Consider the following 20,962-nt stretch of genomic DNA (forward strand, 5'->3'; position numbering starts at 1 on the left):
CGAGCACCATTCCTTACGGGCTACCTGCACCTCTGTATTTACCATAGTAGATAATATCTTCTGATTAGGGGTAAATGCATCCTACCTAGACCCATGCCGTGTGATTCGACCGGTCCTAGGTCCATGTGGGATAGCGATGGTTTGTATCGCTATCTATGTAAGAGTATATTTATATATTTACACCCTGAATAGTACTATAAATACAGACTTTTGGCCATCCAGCCAGGGGACAAAATCTTTTGACGATCAATACACAATGTGGTTCTTCCTTTCCACTTCTTCTCCAAGCTTGAGCTATTCGTATGAGTGTGCTCTCACCGTACTTGTTCGTAGAAGAGATTTTCTTCCATCAACAGTGCCTGAACTAGGCCATGTGAAGTCCAATACATTTTGTTGTCAGTAAACATAAAGCAACACAGAATATTTGAGTAATCACTCAACAACACACGATTGCCGTACGAGCAGCCTTCGCAGTACACAGTTTTGATCTTACACGGAATTCCAAACTACTAACATAACATTCATTTACCATACCAAAACTTGTCGAAAGAAATAATTTGACCTAAAAGTAGCCGGAATCAAAATCAGTAGCACAAAGTGACGATATCAGACCATATCAAGAAGCTCAGACTTGAAAGTTTGACCTAACCGAAACCTAAGCTTGAGGACAGGCCATGCACCAAGAAGCTTAGTAAGAATAGGCAATAAAACTGACAGAACGCAAATTGCAATAGCCAACCATAGAAGACGAGGGGCCAACACTGTGTATAAACCAGTTGCGAATGCCGTGGTGGTTGCCATGTATGCAAACCACATAAGCTTCTTAGTAAAAGATCTGTAGTAAATCAAGAACTCAAGATCCTCCCATCTTGCTATGACGCATATGAATGCAGTGGCAAGTGAGGAGCACATTGCTAAGGTATCGGAGATCAAGAATGCTTGGAATGCAAACTTCCTTGACATGATGGGAAGCCCCTGACTTTCAGCATCACTGCTGTAACCTCCAGGTAAGGTGAAAGCAGCGGCGAAGGTGATTGTCGCGATGAGGATTGCCACTAAAGAAGTGTTGCTTGTGTAGGTTTGAGTCAATGACCGGACATCCTTTCTTGATGCATCAGTTATTTTATCCTTGATTTCCTTATGAAGATTATAAATAGATATTGCTCTTTTGGGGTCAGCTTTCAGCATGAGCATGGAAACTTCATTCTGCATGAATTCAAAGAAAGGTAATGGTGCTTGCAATAATGTAATACCGAAATCATAGCTACTCGACTATGTAAAAAACAATGTAATTCACTACTACATAGTGGAGTTAAAAATGTGACGGTAAAAATATAATTTTTTCCTATCATTTTTATTGAAAATTGAAGGCAAATTTCTACTTATAGTACCATTTGAACTACATATATATACTCTCTGGTCATAAATACATGTCATTCTAAATGATAATTTCAATATTTTGACAAGTACTTTCGTAACATTATAATTTCATTAGGTTTTATATATTACAATAAAATGTGTGGACAAAGTTCCGTTTCCAAATGACATGTATTTGTGATCAAAGGGTGTGACAATTAATTCCATTCCTTTAATTGGTCACAACCTTTCTAACCGTTGTGCGCTTCTAATACCAAAAGGTCATGGGCACAGATCCCAACAAGTCCTTAATCATGGTTCTAAAACTATTCTTTCTTGGCCGAGTCCAAGTACTAGGACATAGACCTTGTATACGAGTATGCGGAAACAAGTCTATACCAGTTTTAACTGGCATAATCGATCGATTACTCGTGATACTCGGGTACATGGTGGTAGGAGAAGAGGGAGACAAGTAGGAGTAAATCTATCTCTTTGTACTTTTGGTATTTGCACAAAGGGGTTCTCTTAACAAAGGAGAATCTAAGGAAAAGTCAATGGCTTGAAAATAAGAAGTGATGTTTTTGTCACAAACCAGAGATAATTAAGCACCTCTTATTTTATTGTCGTTTCACACATTTTACATGGCTAATAGTTCAAGTTGGTTCAAATCTTTAACAACCACAAAGTGTCCAAAACATGATTGGGAGTTAGCTTTGGGGTCTTAGTAAAAATATGAAAGGCTATATAATGGCAGCGGTGATCACATTTTGTTGGTCGTTATGGCTATGCAGAAATGATATTGTCTTTAATAAGAAGATATATGTGTCTCCTTTGCAGGTTATTTTTACTTGTACGCACTGGCTCTGTTCATGGTCTATATTACATCAGCAGGAGCATCGCATGATGGTTACTTTGGCGTGTACAACGCTGGAGCGGGTGGCTAGGGATCTTTTTACCCGGTTTGAATGACAGTCTAGACTTCGCATCCAAACGTAATCATAATAACTTCTGTAGACGAGATATCATTGCGTAAGAAACCATCATAGGAGACAAGTCATTAGAGATGGTTGCTCAGTACGCGTCACTAATGCACTATTAGTGATGTGTTAAATGATGACTTGTCACTAATGTGTAGCCCGGGTTGGGACTCGGTCAAGACCCGTCACTAATGAGGGGTCATTAGTGATGGCGAGAGAATAACCTGTCACTAAATATAATAGTGACGGGTCACCTCAAAGCCCATCACTAATGATGGAGTCATTAGTGATGGGTAGAGAGAGCACACTTATTAGTGACGGGTCACCACAAAGCTCATCACTAATGATGGAGTCATTAGTGACGGGTAATAGGTTATCTAAATGCCCATCACTAATGAGTCAGTCATTAGTGATGGGTAGAGAGGGCACGCTCAGGCTGACTCATTAGTGAAGGGTCTTTAGGTGACCCATCACTAATGATTGGTCGGATCTCGAGTCAGCTGGTTGGGTAAAAAATTCATAACTTTTCATACTAACTTAGATGGGGAAAAACTTTATGTAAAAATTGTAGCCCTCGACGAGGTTTATAACTTTGTAGTTGATCACTTTTTTATTTGAAGCCATATAGATAAACAAATAAATATATAAAGGCTATCGAATGAACGTACCACACACAGGGCCACAAACTAAAGTGCTGGATCTAATGTAAAACTAGTAGGAATCATTGAAAAAAACACACTTAGGGTGACGAAGTTGAAAATTGCAAATTCAAATATTTTTACTGTGAGTTTGGTAACTCGGATTAATGAAATGTCTACACAGCACTAACTTTCAGATGTAGCACTATGTCTCAAAAATTTCCAGGCAAATCGGAGAAGGACAATTTTCAACGAAAAACTTTAGAGGTCTTGTCAAGGGTCTTCTGAGCCTTTTTTGGGGTCAAGAAAGGTACAGGTTTGGAGATCTTTAATTTTTTTTGGATGGCCTTCTCGTTAGCTTTGAAAGTAGAGGTTAAACCTCGAAATCGGACTCCGTATGCAAAAGTTATGGCTATTTTACTGAACACTGTACGGATTGGACACAAACTTTTTCATACGGAGTCGGATAGAAACAAACTTTATACAAACAATGTAGAACTCGATGAGATGTACAACTTTGTTGTTGATAACCTTTTCATTTAGGATCATTTAGATGTGTGAATAGCCGTTCAAATATTCGATCGGAAGAGGTCAAAAGGATTGATTTTGCTATTATATTCAACAACGAATGAGAGGTGAGATGGAGGAGTCACGCGTGTGGAGCTCACTTCTGAGGTCGTGAGTTTGAGTCCAGGAATCTCGTGACTTGTGAATGGTCGTGTGAGCGTGACTTGTCGGGTGTCTGGTCGGGTGTCAAACTTTTTTTCAGACCAAAAATTATTTCCCTTTTTTTAAAACACATATTAGTGACAGATCAGGACCAGATCGGTCACTAATGTGGATTCATTAGTGATGGGTCAGATCTAGACCCGTCACTAATGTTTGTCATTAGTGATAGGTCGGGTCCAGATCTGTCACTAATGTGTAGTCATTAGTGACAGGTCGGATCCAGATCCGTCACTAATGTGTATCATTAGTGACGGATCCCGACCCGTCACTGATAAGTCCACATTAGTGACATGTTAAGAGTGACGGCTAAAATACCTGTCACTAATGAGGGTTATCACCCATCACTAATGTGGATTTCTCAAGTAGTGTGTGTTTCTTCAAGTTAGTCTTTCCATTTTTTTGGGTCTCTTGTAATGTTATGAGCCCTTTTGTGTTCCTTTATGTGTGGCTATGTGCATCTAAGTAATGTAGAGGCCGGAGGTAAACTCTTATATGATTGTGTCAGCTTGATGTAATGATGAGTGTTAATAAATCTCTCTTTTCCAAAAAAAAAAACATTTTATATTATGTTTATAAGATAGCATCTTGTTGATGCTACATCAAAGGATATGCATTGGAATATTAATTTTATGCAATATGAATATACGCATATAAACACACTTAAAATAGAAAATCTGGTTACAGAGATAAGTACAAGGTCGCCACATACTCGCTACAAGGTGAGGTGACTTAGTGAGTAACTGTTACTGAGTTTTAGAAGATAGTCTAGAATAACCTAGCAAGTTATCTAGTAGGACTTGAAACAGGACCCACGCCAACTACTATCATACCATTGGCAAAATTGCATTATGCCAAAATACCACCAAGTATGTCAATGACATGTGGAACAAGACCCAACATTTCTTTGTTGTATCCTAATAGAATTTTGGCAACATAGGGTCTCACCAGTAGGGAACGATTTGAGTATTAGGGGAACTAGGGATTTCTAGTAGTGTCTTACATAGAACTATAATTGGTGAGATATTATGAGGTGAAAAGTAAACGAAAAGGTTTTATAACTTTTATTAAGTAGTCCTTCCAAATAAAACTTCAATAATATTAAGCAAACAAGTGTTTCATTAGTGGGGGGAAATCAATATTATTATAATCAGATGATATGTGGGGCCAAACAGTGTCAAGCTGTTTTCACTTTTCACCATTGTGCCACGAGAATCTTAGAAAAAAGATCAACGGATGCCATAGTTCCTCACAAATAAAAGAAATCAACACCCTACTTAAACTTTCAAATGTTTCTATCCTTGATTGCCATGGTCATCTTGAATTACTCATAATTGGTTCACGCATTATTGTCCACCTTGATGCCATCAAGTCCATCACCCACTAGGCAATACAAAAGCCTTTTGTTTCATACACTAATTAAGGTTGCCACCATTTACCATAAGTTTTTGCCAAACTCGCCTAAAGTTAGTTGATGAAAAACTTCACCACACTTTGGCATGGCTAAGGGAATCTTGCCACACTTTTCATTCATGTGCAGCGCTATCGGTGACATGGGAACTGGGGGTCCCCGAGTCCCAAACCCAGGACAGTAGAGTGCCACGTGGCGCCCTCCCTCGGGGATTATCTCCCCGAGGTCCGAGAAGACTAAGTTCCGGGAGAGATTGCTCGGGGCTATGAACAGTGGTCCCCGAGGACCTGAGCAGACACAGTTCCGGGAGAAGGCGCTCGGGGCCATGAACAGTGGTCCCCGAGTACTCAAGTTCCCCGATGACCCGAGCAGATACAGTTCCGGGAGAGGACGCTCGGAGCTATGAACAGTGGTCCCCAAGTACCCGAGTTCCCCGAGGGCTAAGAAAAGATATATCCGGGAGAGGGTGCTCGGGACCATGAACAGTAGTCCCCGAGCACCCAGAGTTCCCCGAGGACTTGAGAAGCCCCTTGCCGGTGGACCCCACAAGGGCTCAGCAGTGAGGTGTTAATTGGTGAGAGGCCCGATGCCGCATTTAAGAGAGAGCGTGGCCTGTCACTTCCAATCACTCCCCCCACGCCTGCTGTCAGTCCCTACCACTGCTTGGCAGGGAGGCGTGAGGACATTTAATACGGTGGGTCCCATCGCACGTCATCCAGCGCGCCTCGGGATATCGTCGCTGGGCTTGAGGCATATCGCCTGCCGCCCTGCTGTGTCAGGCTCGCTCTGACTGGACGGCACGCAGGGTTGCTCGGTGGCTGCCCGGTGGGCCCTCCTGCTGCACCCGCTGAAAAGCGGGATGATGATGACATGACCGAACGGGGGCGTATTTTCAACCCCCCGTAACGTCAAGCTGCAGCCCATGATGGTTGTTTTCCATTTATGGCGCCTTGGAACTCGCACCATCCTTTCTGGGCACGCCAGGCCGCCCCAACGGTATAAAAGGAAGGGGTGCACCCTGGCGACGAGAACAAGCTTTGAAGGTTCTAGAAGTCGACCAAGTCTCACGAGTTGAAGAATATCAAGACAAGCTAACGAAGAACAAGACACACAAAGCCCTAGACTTAGATAGAAATCCTTGTAACATAAGAGATCCTCAGAGAGGCATTTCCAAAGCATTTATAGTATACACAAAGGAGTAGGGTATTACGCTCCTTGTGGCCCAAACCTGTCTAAAATCCCCTGAGCATTTATTTCCTCGAGCATCCGATCATCCATCCCACCTACATCTCATTTACTCTCATTAATTCACGTACGAGGTAGATTCAGAATCATTCCCCCGGTCGAATCTCAAAGGGGGTCCCTCCGAATCCCCGCTTGTAGAGTTCATCCTCCGACAAGGGCCATAGCAACATTGAAGGAATCTTGCCACAGGTGCAGCTACAAACCAAATGGGTACCTAATCTGGTCAAACTTGCATAATCTTAGGCACAACAAACTATGGCAAGTTGAGGCTATGAACCATAAATGCCCCAAGTCTACCACACGGTTTGTAATGTGCAGACAATTTTATGCGGCCACATGAATCTATATTCCCTAATGGCCACATGATCCACTCAATTGCAATAAGTACTGATATGCCCCACCAATGACAAATGAAAGGTTATTTCGGTTTTAGATTAGTGAAGTTCTATAGAGAAAGACTATGGATTGGGGCCAATGTTGCTAGATGAGGATAGGGGCTAAGAGAGACAACAGTGTGAAAGTCTAGGTCATATTGTAGGGTTCTAGTTGCCATGCATTCTTCTTATTGTTGTTCAATTAATTGCCTAAATTGCTAATCTCTACTTTGCCTGGCACGTTATATTGATAGGATTAATTTAAACTTGTTAATTAGAACTGTCATTAATTTACTCCTTTGTTGCTAGTTGATCTTGGCACTAATTGTTGCGCTAAAACCCTAAATTTTGAAGTAGAGATTGCTGCCACGTCAGAGTGGGCGACCTTAGAGCCAGTAATTGGCATTGGAAGGCTACTAAATTAGCAACCTGTATCTGAGAGCACAATATTGAAAACAAAACCTTGGTACATTGCTAGTTTTATTTTATCTAGTCAATTGCCATGTTTAATGTCTATTTTGACATGAGTACCATAATGTTTTCTGTTTATGCTTTATAAATGCTTGTCATTTATGATTCTATATGTGTATGGCAATTATGCAATTAAAATGCTAGTTAATCATGAAACTGTAATTGTCTTAACTACCATATATTACCGTGGAAATTATTAGCCGAAATTATGTTATGGAGACATGTTGTTATAGTAATGACATAAAGGACAGATTACTTTTTGAGCTTATGTGAACAACATTGTAGAGAGCATGCGCGTACCCATTTTAAACTCTTGGCGCTGTTGAGGGCATCAGGTAATGTCCAGGTAGGCGGGGCACCTCTGTTGTTAAGCACTGTGACGTCTATGTCTGGGTGAAGCAGTAAAGCAGCAATCATCTTCGGATTGCACCTTTGGACTGCGAGATACAGAGCAGTTCTTCCGTATTCGTCTCGCATGTTAATGACTTTACGAAGTTGTTGTGAGCCCAGGACAAATTTGACGAACTCCGTGTGACCACACCATACAGCTGCGTGAAGACATGTCCAGCCACTTGCATCGCAATATGGAGCATCTGGACAATGGTTCAGAAGCGCTCGAGCAATACTAATATGGCCTCGTTTTGCGGTATAACTAAGGAGACTAATACCATCTGTGGAGACTACATACCCTAAAGACTGATCATGTTCCAACAATACTCTTAGCACATCAATCTTATGCCAAAGTACGGCCAGGTGCATTGGAGTATTCTTATTCACGTCTTCTTCTCTGGCCAGCTCAGGACGTGTCTCCATAATCCTTTTAGCAATATCTGTATGCAAATCAAGGCACGAACAATGGTTAACAACCACGGAATGATGATAGTCGTGGATTAGTAATGATAGGATTAAAAAATTAAGTTACAGTCTAGATAGTAATTAATATATTTCACAATCCTAATTCCAGCTACTTTCATACTCCACAGGCCTCACCTGAATTTCCATTTCTCACTGCCGCATGCAGAGCATTGAATCCACTGATTCCCGAGTGAGCCGAATCAGGGATTTGCAGCAGTGCCTCGAAGACATCCGTGAAATCCCTCATCACCGCGATGAACATGGGTGACTCACCGTACTTATTCACAGCTTTCGACAAGGCAGGGTCTGCTGCTATCAACTCCAGCACGAGCTCCTTGTGGCCACTGCGAATGGCGTGATGCAGCACATTGAACCCGTTGCTGTCTTGCCTCACAATTGCCTCATCAAGTCGTCGTTCACGGCAGCATCTGAGAAAAACAGAAGCTAAAGAAACATGGCCACTTGTCACGGCGGTGATCAGCGGTGTCTCGCCGCCTGCGTTGACGGCGGAGAGGAGAGACGGGTTAAGCGCCAGAACATCCCTGCAGAACCTCTCATGGCCACTGATGGAGGATACATGGAGGCAGGTGTTCCCCTGTGGAGTTTCTCCCAGCAGCACGCCTGGATCATGTAAAGCAATGTGCCTCATTGATACGGTGTCACCAGATGTGGCTGCTTCCAGCAGCTGTCTGTCCATCTGTGTTTCTCCTGATGAACTATAACACGCCTTCCGATGTGTTTAGTCAAAACTCAAAACAGCATCACTCCTATGACAAGATGGAAGGGAATTTCCACGATCGGATCAGCACTGTGAGGCGCAAGAAAAATCCCTTTCCAATCTAACTGATAACTGAAGAAGCGATCAAAGACAGTGAAATTGACATAATAAATTTTGTGAAACAGAATGTACCTCATACAAAAGCAGAGAGCAGCAATTCGAGTCGTCGTGGAGACAAAGGGCAGCTTAGTAAAGTTTCATGACCACGGCAACACTATGAATGTTTCAAGTCGACACACTCCCTTCGTCCATTAATGAAGAATGATACCCAAGTTAATCTTATGAAGTCAACGCACCCCTTCATTCATTGTCTTCAATTCATGGCAAGTAAATTGAAGGAGTCTAAATTGATCAATTTGCCCCACTTGTGTACTATTATTGTACTGTTGGCAGCAAGTGACAACTGCTCATGATTTTCATAAACTGATTAGAGCTGACATTTTTTGAGGAACATGATTAGAGCTGACCTTCTTCGTGCAACAGGACGACAGACTGCTGAGATACAGGAAAAGCTTCACGTACCTATTGCAGCAAACTATTATATGCTGAGTCGGATACCTCGTGTTCTGTTATTGCAAGTTTGTAACGTGGAATAATCAAGGCTAACCTCTATATTGGTAATGTTGATGGCAGTACCGCTCAACTACTAGATTCATGAAAGTCGATGTATCAATAATGTTCCAAGGAGTAGTATCCTATCAATGAATTGTGTTAAATGTTTAGTCCCTACGTATATGCTATCTCTGAGTGCTGTAAGGTGGATAAACTGTATCAAAAACAAATTTCAGCAATAGTTTTGTTGAGCTCCCTTTTAAACACTTGCATAGATGGTTTTATTTCAGGTCTCTTCAATGCATATGTTAAGATCACCGGTGATTAGTACAGCAGATGGGAGGAACCTTCTCAAGTTAGATGAAAGCACTCAGTTAACTGCATATTGCTCGATGATGATTATGAGCCTAAGATTTCTGATTTTGGTTTGGCAAAGCTTATGAATCCCATTGACACCCTCTTGAGCACATTTGTCAATAGTGAGTTTGGTGACTTGGCGTATGTAGCTCCTGAGTATACACTCACCCTTGTGGCCACTCCTAAAGGGGACGTTTGTAGCTTTGGAGTTGTCTTGCTTGAACTTGTCACTGGTGGATTGGATACTTACCTATCAAATAACTCCATACTTCAGGATGATGTGGATGACAAGTCCTTTATTGTGATGGAGAACGATGCTGAGTTGCTTCAATGCATGAAGGTTGCGTGTTCTTGTGTGCTTTCTTCACCAAAGGAAAGTCCTACAATGTTTGAAGTTTACTAGCTCCTGAGAACTGTTGGAGAAAAATATCATTTCAGCACCGCTGGTAATGAATTAACAATGCAACCACAAAATGCTGACGCTGAAGATGAGCTTACTGTAGCAAACTAGGTGAATTTGTATGATGAGTGGGTGCTTGTCAGATACCAAATAAGATTCTAGGAGTTACTGTAACTTGGGAATAAACATGTTGATCTGAATGCAACACCCTATCTTTTTGTCTTCCTGTTCAACTGAAGAATTGTAGGTAAGCACTAGGATATCAGATTTCTGTATCATTTGTCATATTCGTGTTCTGTGCATTCCTGCCCTGTTGTGTATGTCTTGGACTACTGGTGTTGTAAGATGGATCAACGGTATCTGTGTCTATACCTTAGCTGTAGTGGTTGCTGTAGTAATGTGAAACTGCTGATCAATCGTTAGTCTGCAGTTTTGTAGTGCTTTCTTTTTGCACTTATTTTGATGGTCTTTGATACTGGAGTTGCGTGAAGAATAGTCATTGTATAGTATTTTACATAGAAAGAACAATAGGCGAACTAGTGGACCTTGACATGTTGGCAAAGCGACGGCCTAGGCCCCAAAGGTTAGTTCCCCGACTCAGGCATGTATGTAGTACATACCTATACATGTATAGGCTTAAAAGTAACTATACAAAGAGAGATTATGATCTAACCCAAACCCAAACTATATCAGTCTCTGGATCAAGTAGTTGATACGTATATAATTCAATAGAATAATATTAAATACATACTTCGAATAAAAATAATTACCTAAACGGAGTAAACGATGATCCTGTGGACTAGATCCATAACAGACCAGACAGGCAGAAGAGCCTACAACAGAATGAAACGGCACAAAGCGGAACAAACCAATGCCACATGCAACTCGGGTGCGGACGCGACCTTAAACTTCTTCTCTTTAATTTCATCTGGGTTGAGCTTGATTTCAATCTTAACAATCTGAAAGCAGCAAGACTGAGTACAAAAGATACTCAACAAGTTCTATACTACTTCAAGATTTTGATAGATACATAAGGGATGACTCAAGGCTAAGTCTTTACGGATTTAGTTTTAAGCATAAAGCAGTTTATGCAGGTATCAAATATATATTCTCTAATGATAGCTTTGAAACAGTTTAAACAAAGTAACTAGGTACATCTGGAGGGTTTTTGATCCTGGGAGGGGCTATTCCTCATGCCATTGTTGGAGGGCCTCCGCACCAGCTGGGGCCTCCACGCCAGCCCAGGCCAGGGCCGCCGTCGGGTCGGTGGTGGCCGGAGGGTCACCGTTCCATCCAGTGGCGGAATCGTGTGGACCCTCGCACAGACATGGCCGGGGAATCGACCGCCTGTGCTGTAGCCTTGGTGGTCCTCTTTTTGTGTGGCATCCTACCTCTCTTTGTACTTTTATGTTCGACTCCCCACGATCGGCGCGCTGTTGGTGAAAGAAAATATTTTCCACGAACAAGTACGGCGAGAGCCTCCTCTAGAGAGGAGACTCAAGCTTGGAGAATAAGTGGAGAGCAAGGAATGCTGATGTGTTCATCACCAAAAAGGCTGGTCCCTAGGCCTGATGGCCACGGGTCTGTATTTATAGTGCCATATCGGGTGTAAGTATACAAGTATGCCCCATACAGAGATAGTGACACAGGTTATCACTATATCACAGAGACCTAGACCGATTGAATCACACAGCATGGGTCTAGGTAGAATACTTTTACCCCTACCTAAAATTATTATCTACCATGGCAAATATAATGGTGTAAACTGGCCCAAAGAGTGGGGCTCGGCCGGACGTAAACTGCGATGCCGCACTGTCCCAGGTGTCAGAGTAGCCTCCACTTGCATAGGGATGTCAGAGCAACCAACACTTGCACCGGCATTAATTGTCGATCACTTTGTGTTAGGCCAATTGCAGTTGGTATTCTTCTTTTGCATATATTCCCCCTGGAGGCTAGCTACTTTTCCTGTCTCGAGAGGAGATGGCTGAAGGGGTCCACAGCCTCTAGGAACTTTTAGCTTCTTCGGGGAGTCTGGAGCCTCCAGGCTCCAAATGAGCTCTTTATGGCGTCTCCTTAGTGATGTCTGTGGGCTGTGATATTTCCCCTAACAAGTACTTTCCATAAGAAGAACAATAGGCGAACTAGTGGACCTTGACATCTTGGCAAAGCGACGCCTTAGGGCACCCAAAAGTTAGGGCCTCGACTCAGGCATGTATGTAGTACATACCTGTACATGTATAGGCTCAAAAGTAACTACACAAAGAGAGATTATGGTCCAACCAAAACTTTGTGGGTTCCGACCTCGGGTTCCCCTGTGCCTCCTATATCAGTCCCTAGATCAAGTAGCTGATACGCACATAATTCAACAGAATGATATCAAATACATATTTTGAATAAAAATAATTACCTGAACAGAGTAAACGATGATCTCATGGACTAGGATTCACAGCAGACCAGCTAGGTAGAAGAGCCTACAATGGAACAAAACGGTACAAAGCGGAACAACCCAATGCCACAGGCAACTTGGGTGTGGACGCGACCTTAGACTTCTTCTCTTTTACTTCATCTGGGTTGAGCTTGATTTCCATCTCAATAATCTGAAAGTAGCAAGACTAAGTACAGAAGGTACTCAACAAGTTCTATACTACTTCAAGATGTTGATAGATGCATAAGGGATGACTGAAGGATAAGGCTTTACGGTTTTAGTTTTAAGTATAAAGTAGTTTATGCAGGTATCTACTATATATTCTCTATTGATAGCTGTGTAACAGTTTAAACAAAGTAACAAGCTAGGTACATTCGAGGGGTTTTTTGTCCTAGGAGGGGCTATACCTCACTCCGTAGTCCCTATCATTGTGTCTGGTGTACCTCTAGTACCACACAGCTCTTGACGGATTGAGCTAGCAACCTCATCACACAGACATCTAGTCTATACACTCACTCATTAAAGATATACATAGCCTAGAGTCTAATCAATTAGGTCATTGTTTCGCATGTCCATGACCGTGGACACAGCTATTCGAATAGAGTTACACACTATAGAGATTGTACACTATACTCACGTGATATACTTAGCCGCCAACTGTTGCAAGCAGAGGAGCAAATCATACCGAGTTCTCATACCCATCAAGCATTTCGCTACATGATCCACCCACGGGAAAAACATCAAGGGTCTGGATCATTGGATTAATCACAGTTCGACGGCCATTGCAATGTCGCCAGCCAGCTCTCACTATGCACAGTAACGAGTCTTTTCCTGAGTTCCCGTTGTACCCCTACCTCTAGGGTGGGCAATGAGCACAACTAATGGGGTGTGAGATAAAGTCCTGCTCATACAGGACGCATGGTTGCACTAGGGTGACTTAGCATAACGTCTGCTACCTTAACTATCAGAAGGCAACAGTTAGGGTTTCTACCATGTAGGTGAGTGCACATGTACCGATACATACGTACATGTAATGCTTACATCTATATGTATGTGAATATGTATACACATATACGTAAGTATAACTCTAGGTGATTATATGTGCTTAAGTATCGGATTAATTATTCTAATCTATATCACTGATCCATAGTTATCTAGTATATATTCTTAATTACCTAGTGTTAATACCACTTTAATTAAGCTATATTTTATTGCTATGGTAAAAACATTTATGTAATTAATTAACTAGGTTAAATTACTTCATTAATCTAATTAAATAATTATTAAAAAGGTAATCAATATTTAATTACTAATATTAATTTATTCTATTAAATTCTAATGATAGGTATTTATTTATCTAGCAGCTACACTGATTATTTATCTATAGATTAAAGAATGAAAGAAAAATCTATTCTAAACATTAATTAAAAGATTAATTCTTTAGTTATTTAAAAACTATTCTTTAATTAACATAAGGATTAAACCTACACTTAAGCTAGGTTAACATATGTGACTAAACTACCATCATAACCTAGACATAATTATTGAATTATCTAAAGTCAGCTTTATTTACTAAAGACAAAATTTACTCTGAGTTAAACACTGTGATAAAAAATAAATACCGAATGAGAAAATAAAAAGAGCTCAAAAAATTACAAGATTTGGCAAGCAAATAGATTATGATTTTATATGAATATCGGCAAAAGAATCGCCAAAATCGAAGTTAAAACGTAGTAGATATGGCTATCGGAAAATTTGCGGGAAAGAAAAGTCTGGAAAAAGAGAAAGGGGTACTATTTTGTGGACTCAGTTCACAAAGTTGGTGAGCCGGTGGGGCTTGTGAGGGCGGTGCACCGTGGACCAGGATCACGGGCTGGTATAGGTACAATGCAGTGGGCTCGGTTCACAGGGTTGTGGACCGGGGGACGGCTCGTATGGCCGATCCACCGTGGACTGAGTTAGTTCACACGGGTGGGTCCAACCTGTGGGGCCTGCTTGGCAGTGAGGAAGAGAGGGCGCCGGGGAGGTGAAGGTAGCTGGAGAGGAAAGTTGGAGATAGGGAGAGAGGAGCCGGGGTGAGAGACCGGCCGGAGGGAGCCAGCGGTGGCGCATGGGCGGGATGCGCGGCGTGGAGGAGGAGGACACAGCGCAGAAGCCGGGCGGTGGCTGGCCTTGTGCCTGGCTACGTGATGGCTGCAGCGAGGGAGTAGGGTGCGGCGGAGCTATAGGCACACATGCACATTGCAGCGTGCCCACTGTTGAGGGCGGCCGAGTGGTGAGGCTCAGCTTGGTGGCTTGGGCTAGGTTGTAGGCCGGGCGGCACGTCGCGTGCGAGCAATATGGCACAGCGCAACGGAGTGGTGTGGTGTGTGACTACGCGCGCGGCAGCAGCGCAGAGGTTGGCACAGTGGAGCGGAGGCTGGGTGCACGGCGGTGGTACGAAGGAGCATAGAGGGGAGGGGGGAGCAGAGCATGTTCGCGGTGGTGTTCACTGTGGACGGATGGCAATGGCGCGAGCGACGGTAGTGCGCACGACGGTTGGAATAATCGGGGCGGTTGGGCAACACTACGGCTGAGTGCGCTGGAAGGTGCGGTGGCGCGTCATGTGCAGTTGCGCGCACAGCGGCATGCTTGGCAGTGGTGCGGGTACTAAACAGTGGCGGCTGATGACAGCATGGAGAATGAAGGGAGCTCGGGGTGCTGTGTGTGATGTGTTTGTGTATGTATGCTCGTGTGTGTGCAAGTGAAGGGAGAGGAGAGAGGAGATTGTGGTGTGAATAGAGAGGGGAATTATGGTAGTTCTCTGATGGATGAACAGCAACTACGAATTCTGTGGGTAACAAACAGTAACTGACTATGAACAGTATCCAATAGAGAGAAAGATCAAGGAGAGAGAATGTATGGTGGGGCCATATGGTTGAGAGAGAGTTGAGCCCTGATTGTTTTAGTTTTAGATTCTGAAAAACTGTTTTTAAAAACTGATACTAAAATACACAGTTAGATTGTACAATTCGTTTTTCAAAATCTGATCTCTTTTTTTATCACAACCTACAATCTATCACTAACCAGTTTTTTTTGCAGATTATGATTTTAATAAATTTAATAATACCCACACAAGCATAATGTAATTACTCACTAATACCATTATGTTCCGAAAATATTTTCCTTCGGCCTTCTATTCTAATCAGCTTTCTTCCATCATCTCCCCGCCCTCTCCTGATCTCCCATCACCGAACTCCAGCCGCCGGAGCCCTCCGCCCTGCCACCCTTCCAGCCGGTGTCTGTCCAACCACCCCATCCTCGCCGCTCCTTTAGCCGGAGCCCATCCGGCCACCCCTCCCTCACACCCCTCCAGGCGGCGCCCCTCGGCCCGTCCCGTCCCCTCCCCGGTGCCCCTCCAGCCAGCGCCCGTCTAGCCGGCGCCCGTTCAGCCCACCCCTGCCCCGACACCCCAGGTAATCAATCTGATCTCCCTGACCTCACCTGTTGATGCCGTGATGTTGGTTGTGAATGCCGCTCCCGTGTGTTTGTGTATGTAGGCTGTGCAATCCTAGCTTGTCAAAATCATTTGAATAGTGTTTGCAATAGTGTATGAATTCTGTGGAATACGTTGACCGAAGTTACTCACCGATCAAAACCTGCAAGTTTTGCATATGGATTTGGCCACCTGCGGTGCAGAGAGTACTTGTGTTCATGTGAACTGAACATATCGCGTTGTAATATTGCCGGCTAATGTGTGTGTCAGGCGGTTCGTTCGTTAGCTCCTAACCATGGCTAAATTCTTGCAGCCCCATTTATGCCAATAAAAGTTCTTCAGACAAGATCATTTGCTGAGTTTGGTTATAATTGCGTATCATATATGGAGATCTGCAGTTGTTTCATTTTTCAAATGTTCAATCTTGGAAAATAAAGTTCTCGTGTCCTTCTTGGCTCTGAATTCGAACGAGAAAATTGTAGAGACCATCAATTTCGCTCAGTTTTGCGCATTTTTGCATACTGACACACGATCTTTGATCTTTGATAAGAAAATCAGCATGTCCTTTAAAGCTTGGAACCACGCTGATTTTCTCATCACTTTTAATAGGTGTCACCTTTCTGTTCTTTCTTTTGCCGAGCATGGCCATGGGAGAACCGATTTGGCCAGGCTTTGGGTGATCAGTGTGAACCGGTTGGAAAATGGCTATTGGCCAGCAGTGGTTAACTGCAGTTTTTCTTGATAATGTAGCAGACACAATAAAAACAGAAAAAGCCTGGCAGCAATCATCTTTCAGGTCTATAGCCTCGGAATAGTTGTGCTTATGTGCAGGAAAAAGGTAGCGAGAAAAGGCATATCAGATTAGAGAGAATGGAATATTGTACTATTTTTGTTTTGTTATATTGAATCGATACATTTTTGTTTTGTTATATTCAGGAGTTGTGATATCATGCTTGAGCTATTTAACTGAACTTTTGTGGCTATCGAATTTGCATAGAGCTTTACATGGTGTTCGATTATTGTTTACCTACTGTTATGAAAATAGATGGAGGACTTTGTGCCAGATAAAGCTAATTGGGATGCCTTTTATAATTGGGTGTGTTGTGAAATTTGTGTGGAGAAAATAGATGCTGGGAATAGACCCCTTGGAAGTATAACTTCCAAAAGCTATAAGAATCTGAATGAGAAATTCTTCGCTAAGACAGGAAGAAAACATAATAAACTGTAACTAAAAAATCGAAAGGATGCACTGAAGGGTTTATACAACTTTTGATTAATCATTAATAAAGCAACTGGACTTAGATGGGATAATGCTAAAGGAACGGTTGTGGCAAGCGATAGTTGGTGGAAAGACAATACAAAGGTAATCATTTTTTATATCCTTTGTTACTTTTCATTTTATTATAGACAAGCTTAACATAGCATTATTTTTTTTTTTCCAGGACATGCAGAATGGAAGAAACTTTAGAACGGTCCCTCCTAAAAATCTCTCAGAACTTCAAAGGATGTTTGACAATAGTCATATCGATGGCTCTTCCTCTTATGTTTTTGGTGAAGGAGTGAGAGCAAATGCCAATAATAAGGAACAATCGGGTGATGTAGGTGTCAAGGAAAACAATATCAATAGGAAGGTTGCTAATATGTTGTAGCAAAGTGCTTCTGTTAACAATGATAGCCCAAAGAAGTATAGAAAGAACCCTATGGTTAAGATAATGAAACGCATAATGGAAAATATGAAGTCTTCTAGTGTTGTAACTAACAAGGTGTTGCAAGGTGAAATGAGGTCTGAGTCAATTAAGGAAGCGATGCATTTCACTGTGGAGTTTGGAGCAATCAAAGGAAATGATGAGCATTTCATGGCTGCCAAGCTTTTTGTCAAAACCGAAAACCATGATATTCCACTCAAAATATGTTGGCGGTATGTAAGTTTGACATGAGGTTCACCTTTATTGTTGTTGGGTGGCTAGGCTTATTTAATGACATGAGGATGTTCAATGATGGAATACTCAAATATGGTAATAAGTTTCCATATCCTCCACAAGGTATAGTTGCACATTAGCTTGTTGCCATCTCATTTACCACATTATCGCAATTATTGCTCATATGACATTTTTTTTAGGAAAATACTATCTTGTTGACTCGGGCTATTCTAATCGAGTGGATTTTTTATCTCCATACGCAAAGGGGAGAAGTACCATTTACCGGAAATTTGATAGGGCCCATGTCCTAGTGGTAAAAAGAAAATATTTAACCATCTGCATTCACCTCTGCGAAATATGATCGAACGATCATTCGATGTCTTGCTCGGTCTGTTCAATTGCGGCCTTATAATGCAATTTCATTCTCTGGTCCAATTGCTGTTTTTGTTTCCGTATTCCTTATTTATCCACTGGGACTTTGAAGATGAAATGGATAGCATTATTGGACTTGTCGAGTTATCCTATGGTTAAGCAAACAAAAATAATTATTACATGCATGGCTCTTCACAACTTCATTTGAGATAGTGCTTTGAGGGATCAAGACTTTCAAATGTGTGATCAAGATGAAAACTACATTCCAAATGCCGTTCAAGGAGGTGGAAGCAATGCATTAGGAGATGAAGATAGAGACATGAATACCTTTCATGATAATATTACTACTGCTTTGTTTTATATGAGCAAGTAGATTGACGATCCGTGTTGTAATATTTGCTACTTTAGATGGTTTTTCTTACTTTCATGTTTATTTAGAAGCTCAAAAGGACTCTGCCAACTATGCATGAATGTTGATTTATTTTAATCCAACCACATGCATGATGATTATTGCTGGTTGCTAGATGATGGAGAACAATAATGCTGGTGCAAGGGCATGCATGATGCCACCACGTCTGGAACAAGTATGCCCGGGGTGTCAGGAACGTTTCCAAAGCCCAAAGCCAAGTCCTATCCTATGTTGGACCATACAGCTATATACAATGAAAGAAAATATTAAATAGATATAAATATACACTCAGTTAAACTAGGGGTATTACGGACATTACAAACCAAAGCAAACATCCAACCCATCTTGGAATCCAGGATGCTAAACAACCCTTAATGTTTGGATCATCAGCTTTTTACAATCCAACTTTTTAAAATCTACAATATAGAATTAGCTTCTTAGAATCCAAAGCTAAAACAAATAGGCCCCGAGGGAGAAAGAACAGAGAGTGAGAGAGCATTTGGATGTTAAATTCAAATAAATGTATTTGAATTTGAAATGGGATGAATGATGATTCAAATAAATAACTTGAATTTGAATCAATTTGGTATTAATTCAAATTGAATTCAAATTATAATTAATATTATTTGGAACGAGGATTTAAATTATGAGATTTGAACTTGAACCAAGATTTGAAATAAATTGAATTGAATTCACAAAGAGATTGAATTGAACAGCATTTGAATATATCTCGAATGATTCATCAAAATATTCCAGCATTTGGGTCATGTAATCAGCATCCAACTTAAACTTGTAAAAAAAATCTAGGTCATGTTGCCTCAATTCATCAAAATATTCCAGCATTTCTTACATATCTTTATACTTTTCAATTGTATGGAGTGTTGAGTAGAAGTTGTGCACATCTTTATCTTCATATGATACTAGTTGTCTAGAGCCATAGAATTCAGACATTAGCTACATAATGCGCCCTATTTTTAAGTTGCAACCATGCAGCAAAGTGATAAAAGCTTTCTCCACGTTAGGAATATTTTTATGTGACTTAAGGAATTTTGTCAGTGAAGGCTTGGCAATGAGTGCATGATTATGCTCAGATATGAAATAAATCACATGCCACCTAGCACCTATGAGCTTCACAACCATTCTTGCTTTGCATCGCGTATATTTTATTTTTTTCCTCTTCCTTTTGCTGCCAGCACTCCTTTTGTTATGATTCCTGTCTTATCCTTCTCCAAATTTCTCAACACCCTCCTCTTGATCACAATTATAATAATCATAAGAACCATCTATGAGCTCATCAATTTGTACTTCAGATTTACTTTTCTTCCCTTTACCTTCTTTGTTGCAAACAAACTGAACCTTTTCTACCTCTTTGGTAAATGCTAATTGTCGTGATGTGTTTGTCCTAATTGAGAAGCCAATTCTTTTAGCATATGAATCGTAGTACTCTTTTGCCTCCGATAGAGTGCTGAATGTCATTTCATTGTGTGGCTCTTGAGGTGTAGACCACACTTCTGTATCAGTAGCTTCTGGAAAAAGAACTTTTGTACCAGTTTGACCACCATCCAATTCTATGGTATGAACAACTTCCTGAACTTCTTCTAAGTATGTCTCTTCAAGTGACATCCTAACCTTTGAAATGCTAGGAGCATCTCGCTGCTCAACTAGATCCACCTGAGTGCAAAATTTAATAGTATGTAGAAGTATATTTTCAAAAGGTACAAGCAAAATGTAACAGTATGTCGAAGCACATGTTGCATAAGCATATATGCAGTGAGTTGTATAAGCATATATGCAATGAACAAGAAGAAAAATTTGTGTTTGTACAAGCATATTTTCTCCTTTGTAGAAGCATATTTTCAAAAGGTAGAAGAAAGATGTAATAGTATGTACAAGCATATGTTGCATAAGCATATATGCAATGGGTTGCATAAGAATATATGCAATGGGTTGCATAAGAATATAGCATAACTGTGTCTCTTCAAGTGACATTCTAACCTCTGAAATGCTAGGAGCATCTCGCTGCTCAACAGGATTCACCTAAGTGCAAAAAGTTGGATTGTTTGTAGTTGTATCTATGTTAGCTCTGAAAATGAAATCAAAGCCAACATCAGGTGGTAGTTTATTCAGATCCATCTTGTATGCTTTTTTTTTTGTTCCTGCATGGACATGAAAACCTGAATTGAATGTCATATGTACAACATTATCACACTCACATGTTTGCT

The 20,962-nt window shown here is 41.4% G+C and overlaps 1 protein-coding gene across 1 annotated transcript; it reads right to left on the reverse strand.

Moving 5' to 3' along the window:
• Window positions 1-482: 482 nt before the first annotated feature.
• LOC133900741 (ankyrin repeat-containing protein At5g02620-like) lies at window positions 483-9,122 on the reverse strand. Its single transcript, XM_062341969.1, has 4 exons — window positions 8,964-9,122; window positions 8,189-8,820; window positions 7,499-8,028; window positions 483-1,206 (listed from the first exon to the last, which is right to left on the reverse strand). The coding sequence occupies exons 2-4, from the start codon at window positions 8,748-8,750 to the stop codon at window positions 607-609; spliced, it is 1,692 nt and encodes a 563-aa protein (XP_062197953.1). The 5' UTR covers window positions 8,751-8,820; window positions 8,964-9,122; the 3' UTR covers window positions 483-606.
• Window positions 9,123-20,962: the final 11,840 nt, after the last annotated feature.

Source organism: Phragmites australis, chromosome 19, assembly GCF_958298935.1.
Source record: "Phragmites australis chromosome 19, lpPhrAust1.1, whole genome shotgun sequence".
Classification (NCBI taxonomy): Eukaryota; Viridiplantae; Streptophyta; class Magnoliopsida; order Poales; family Poaceae; genus Phragmites; species Phragmites australis.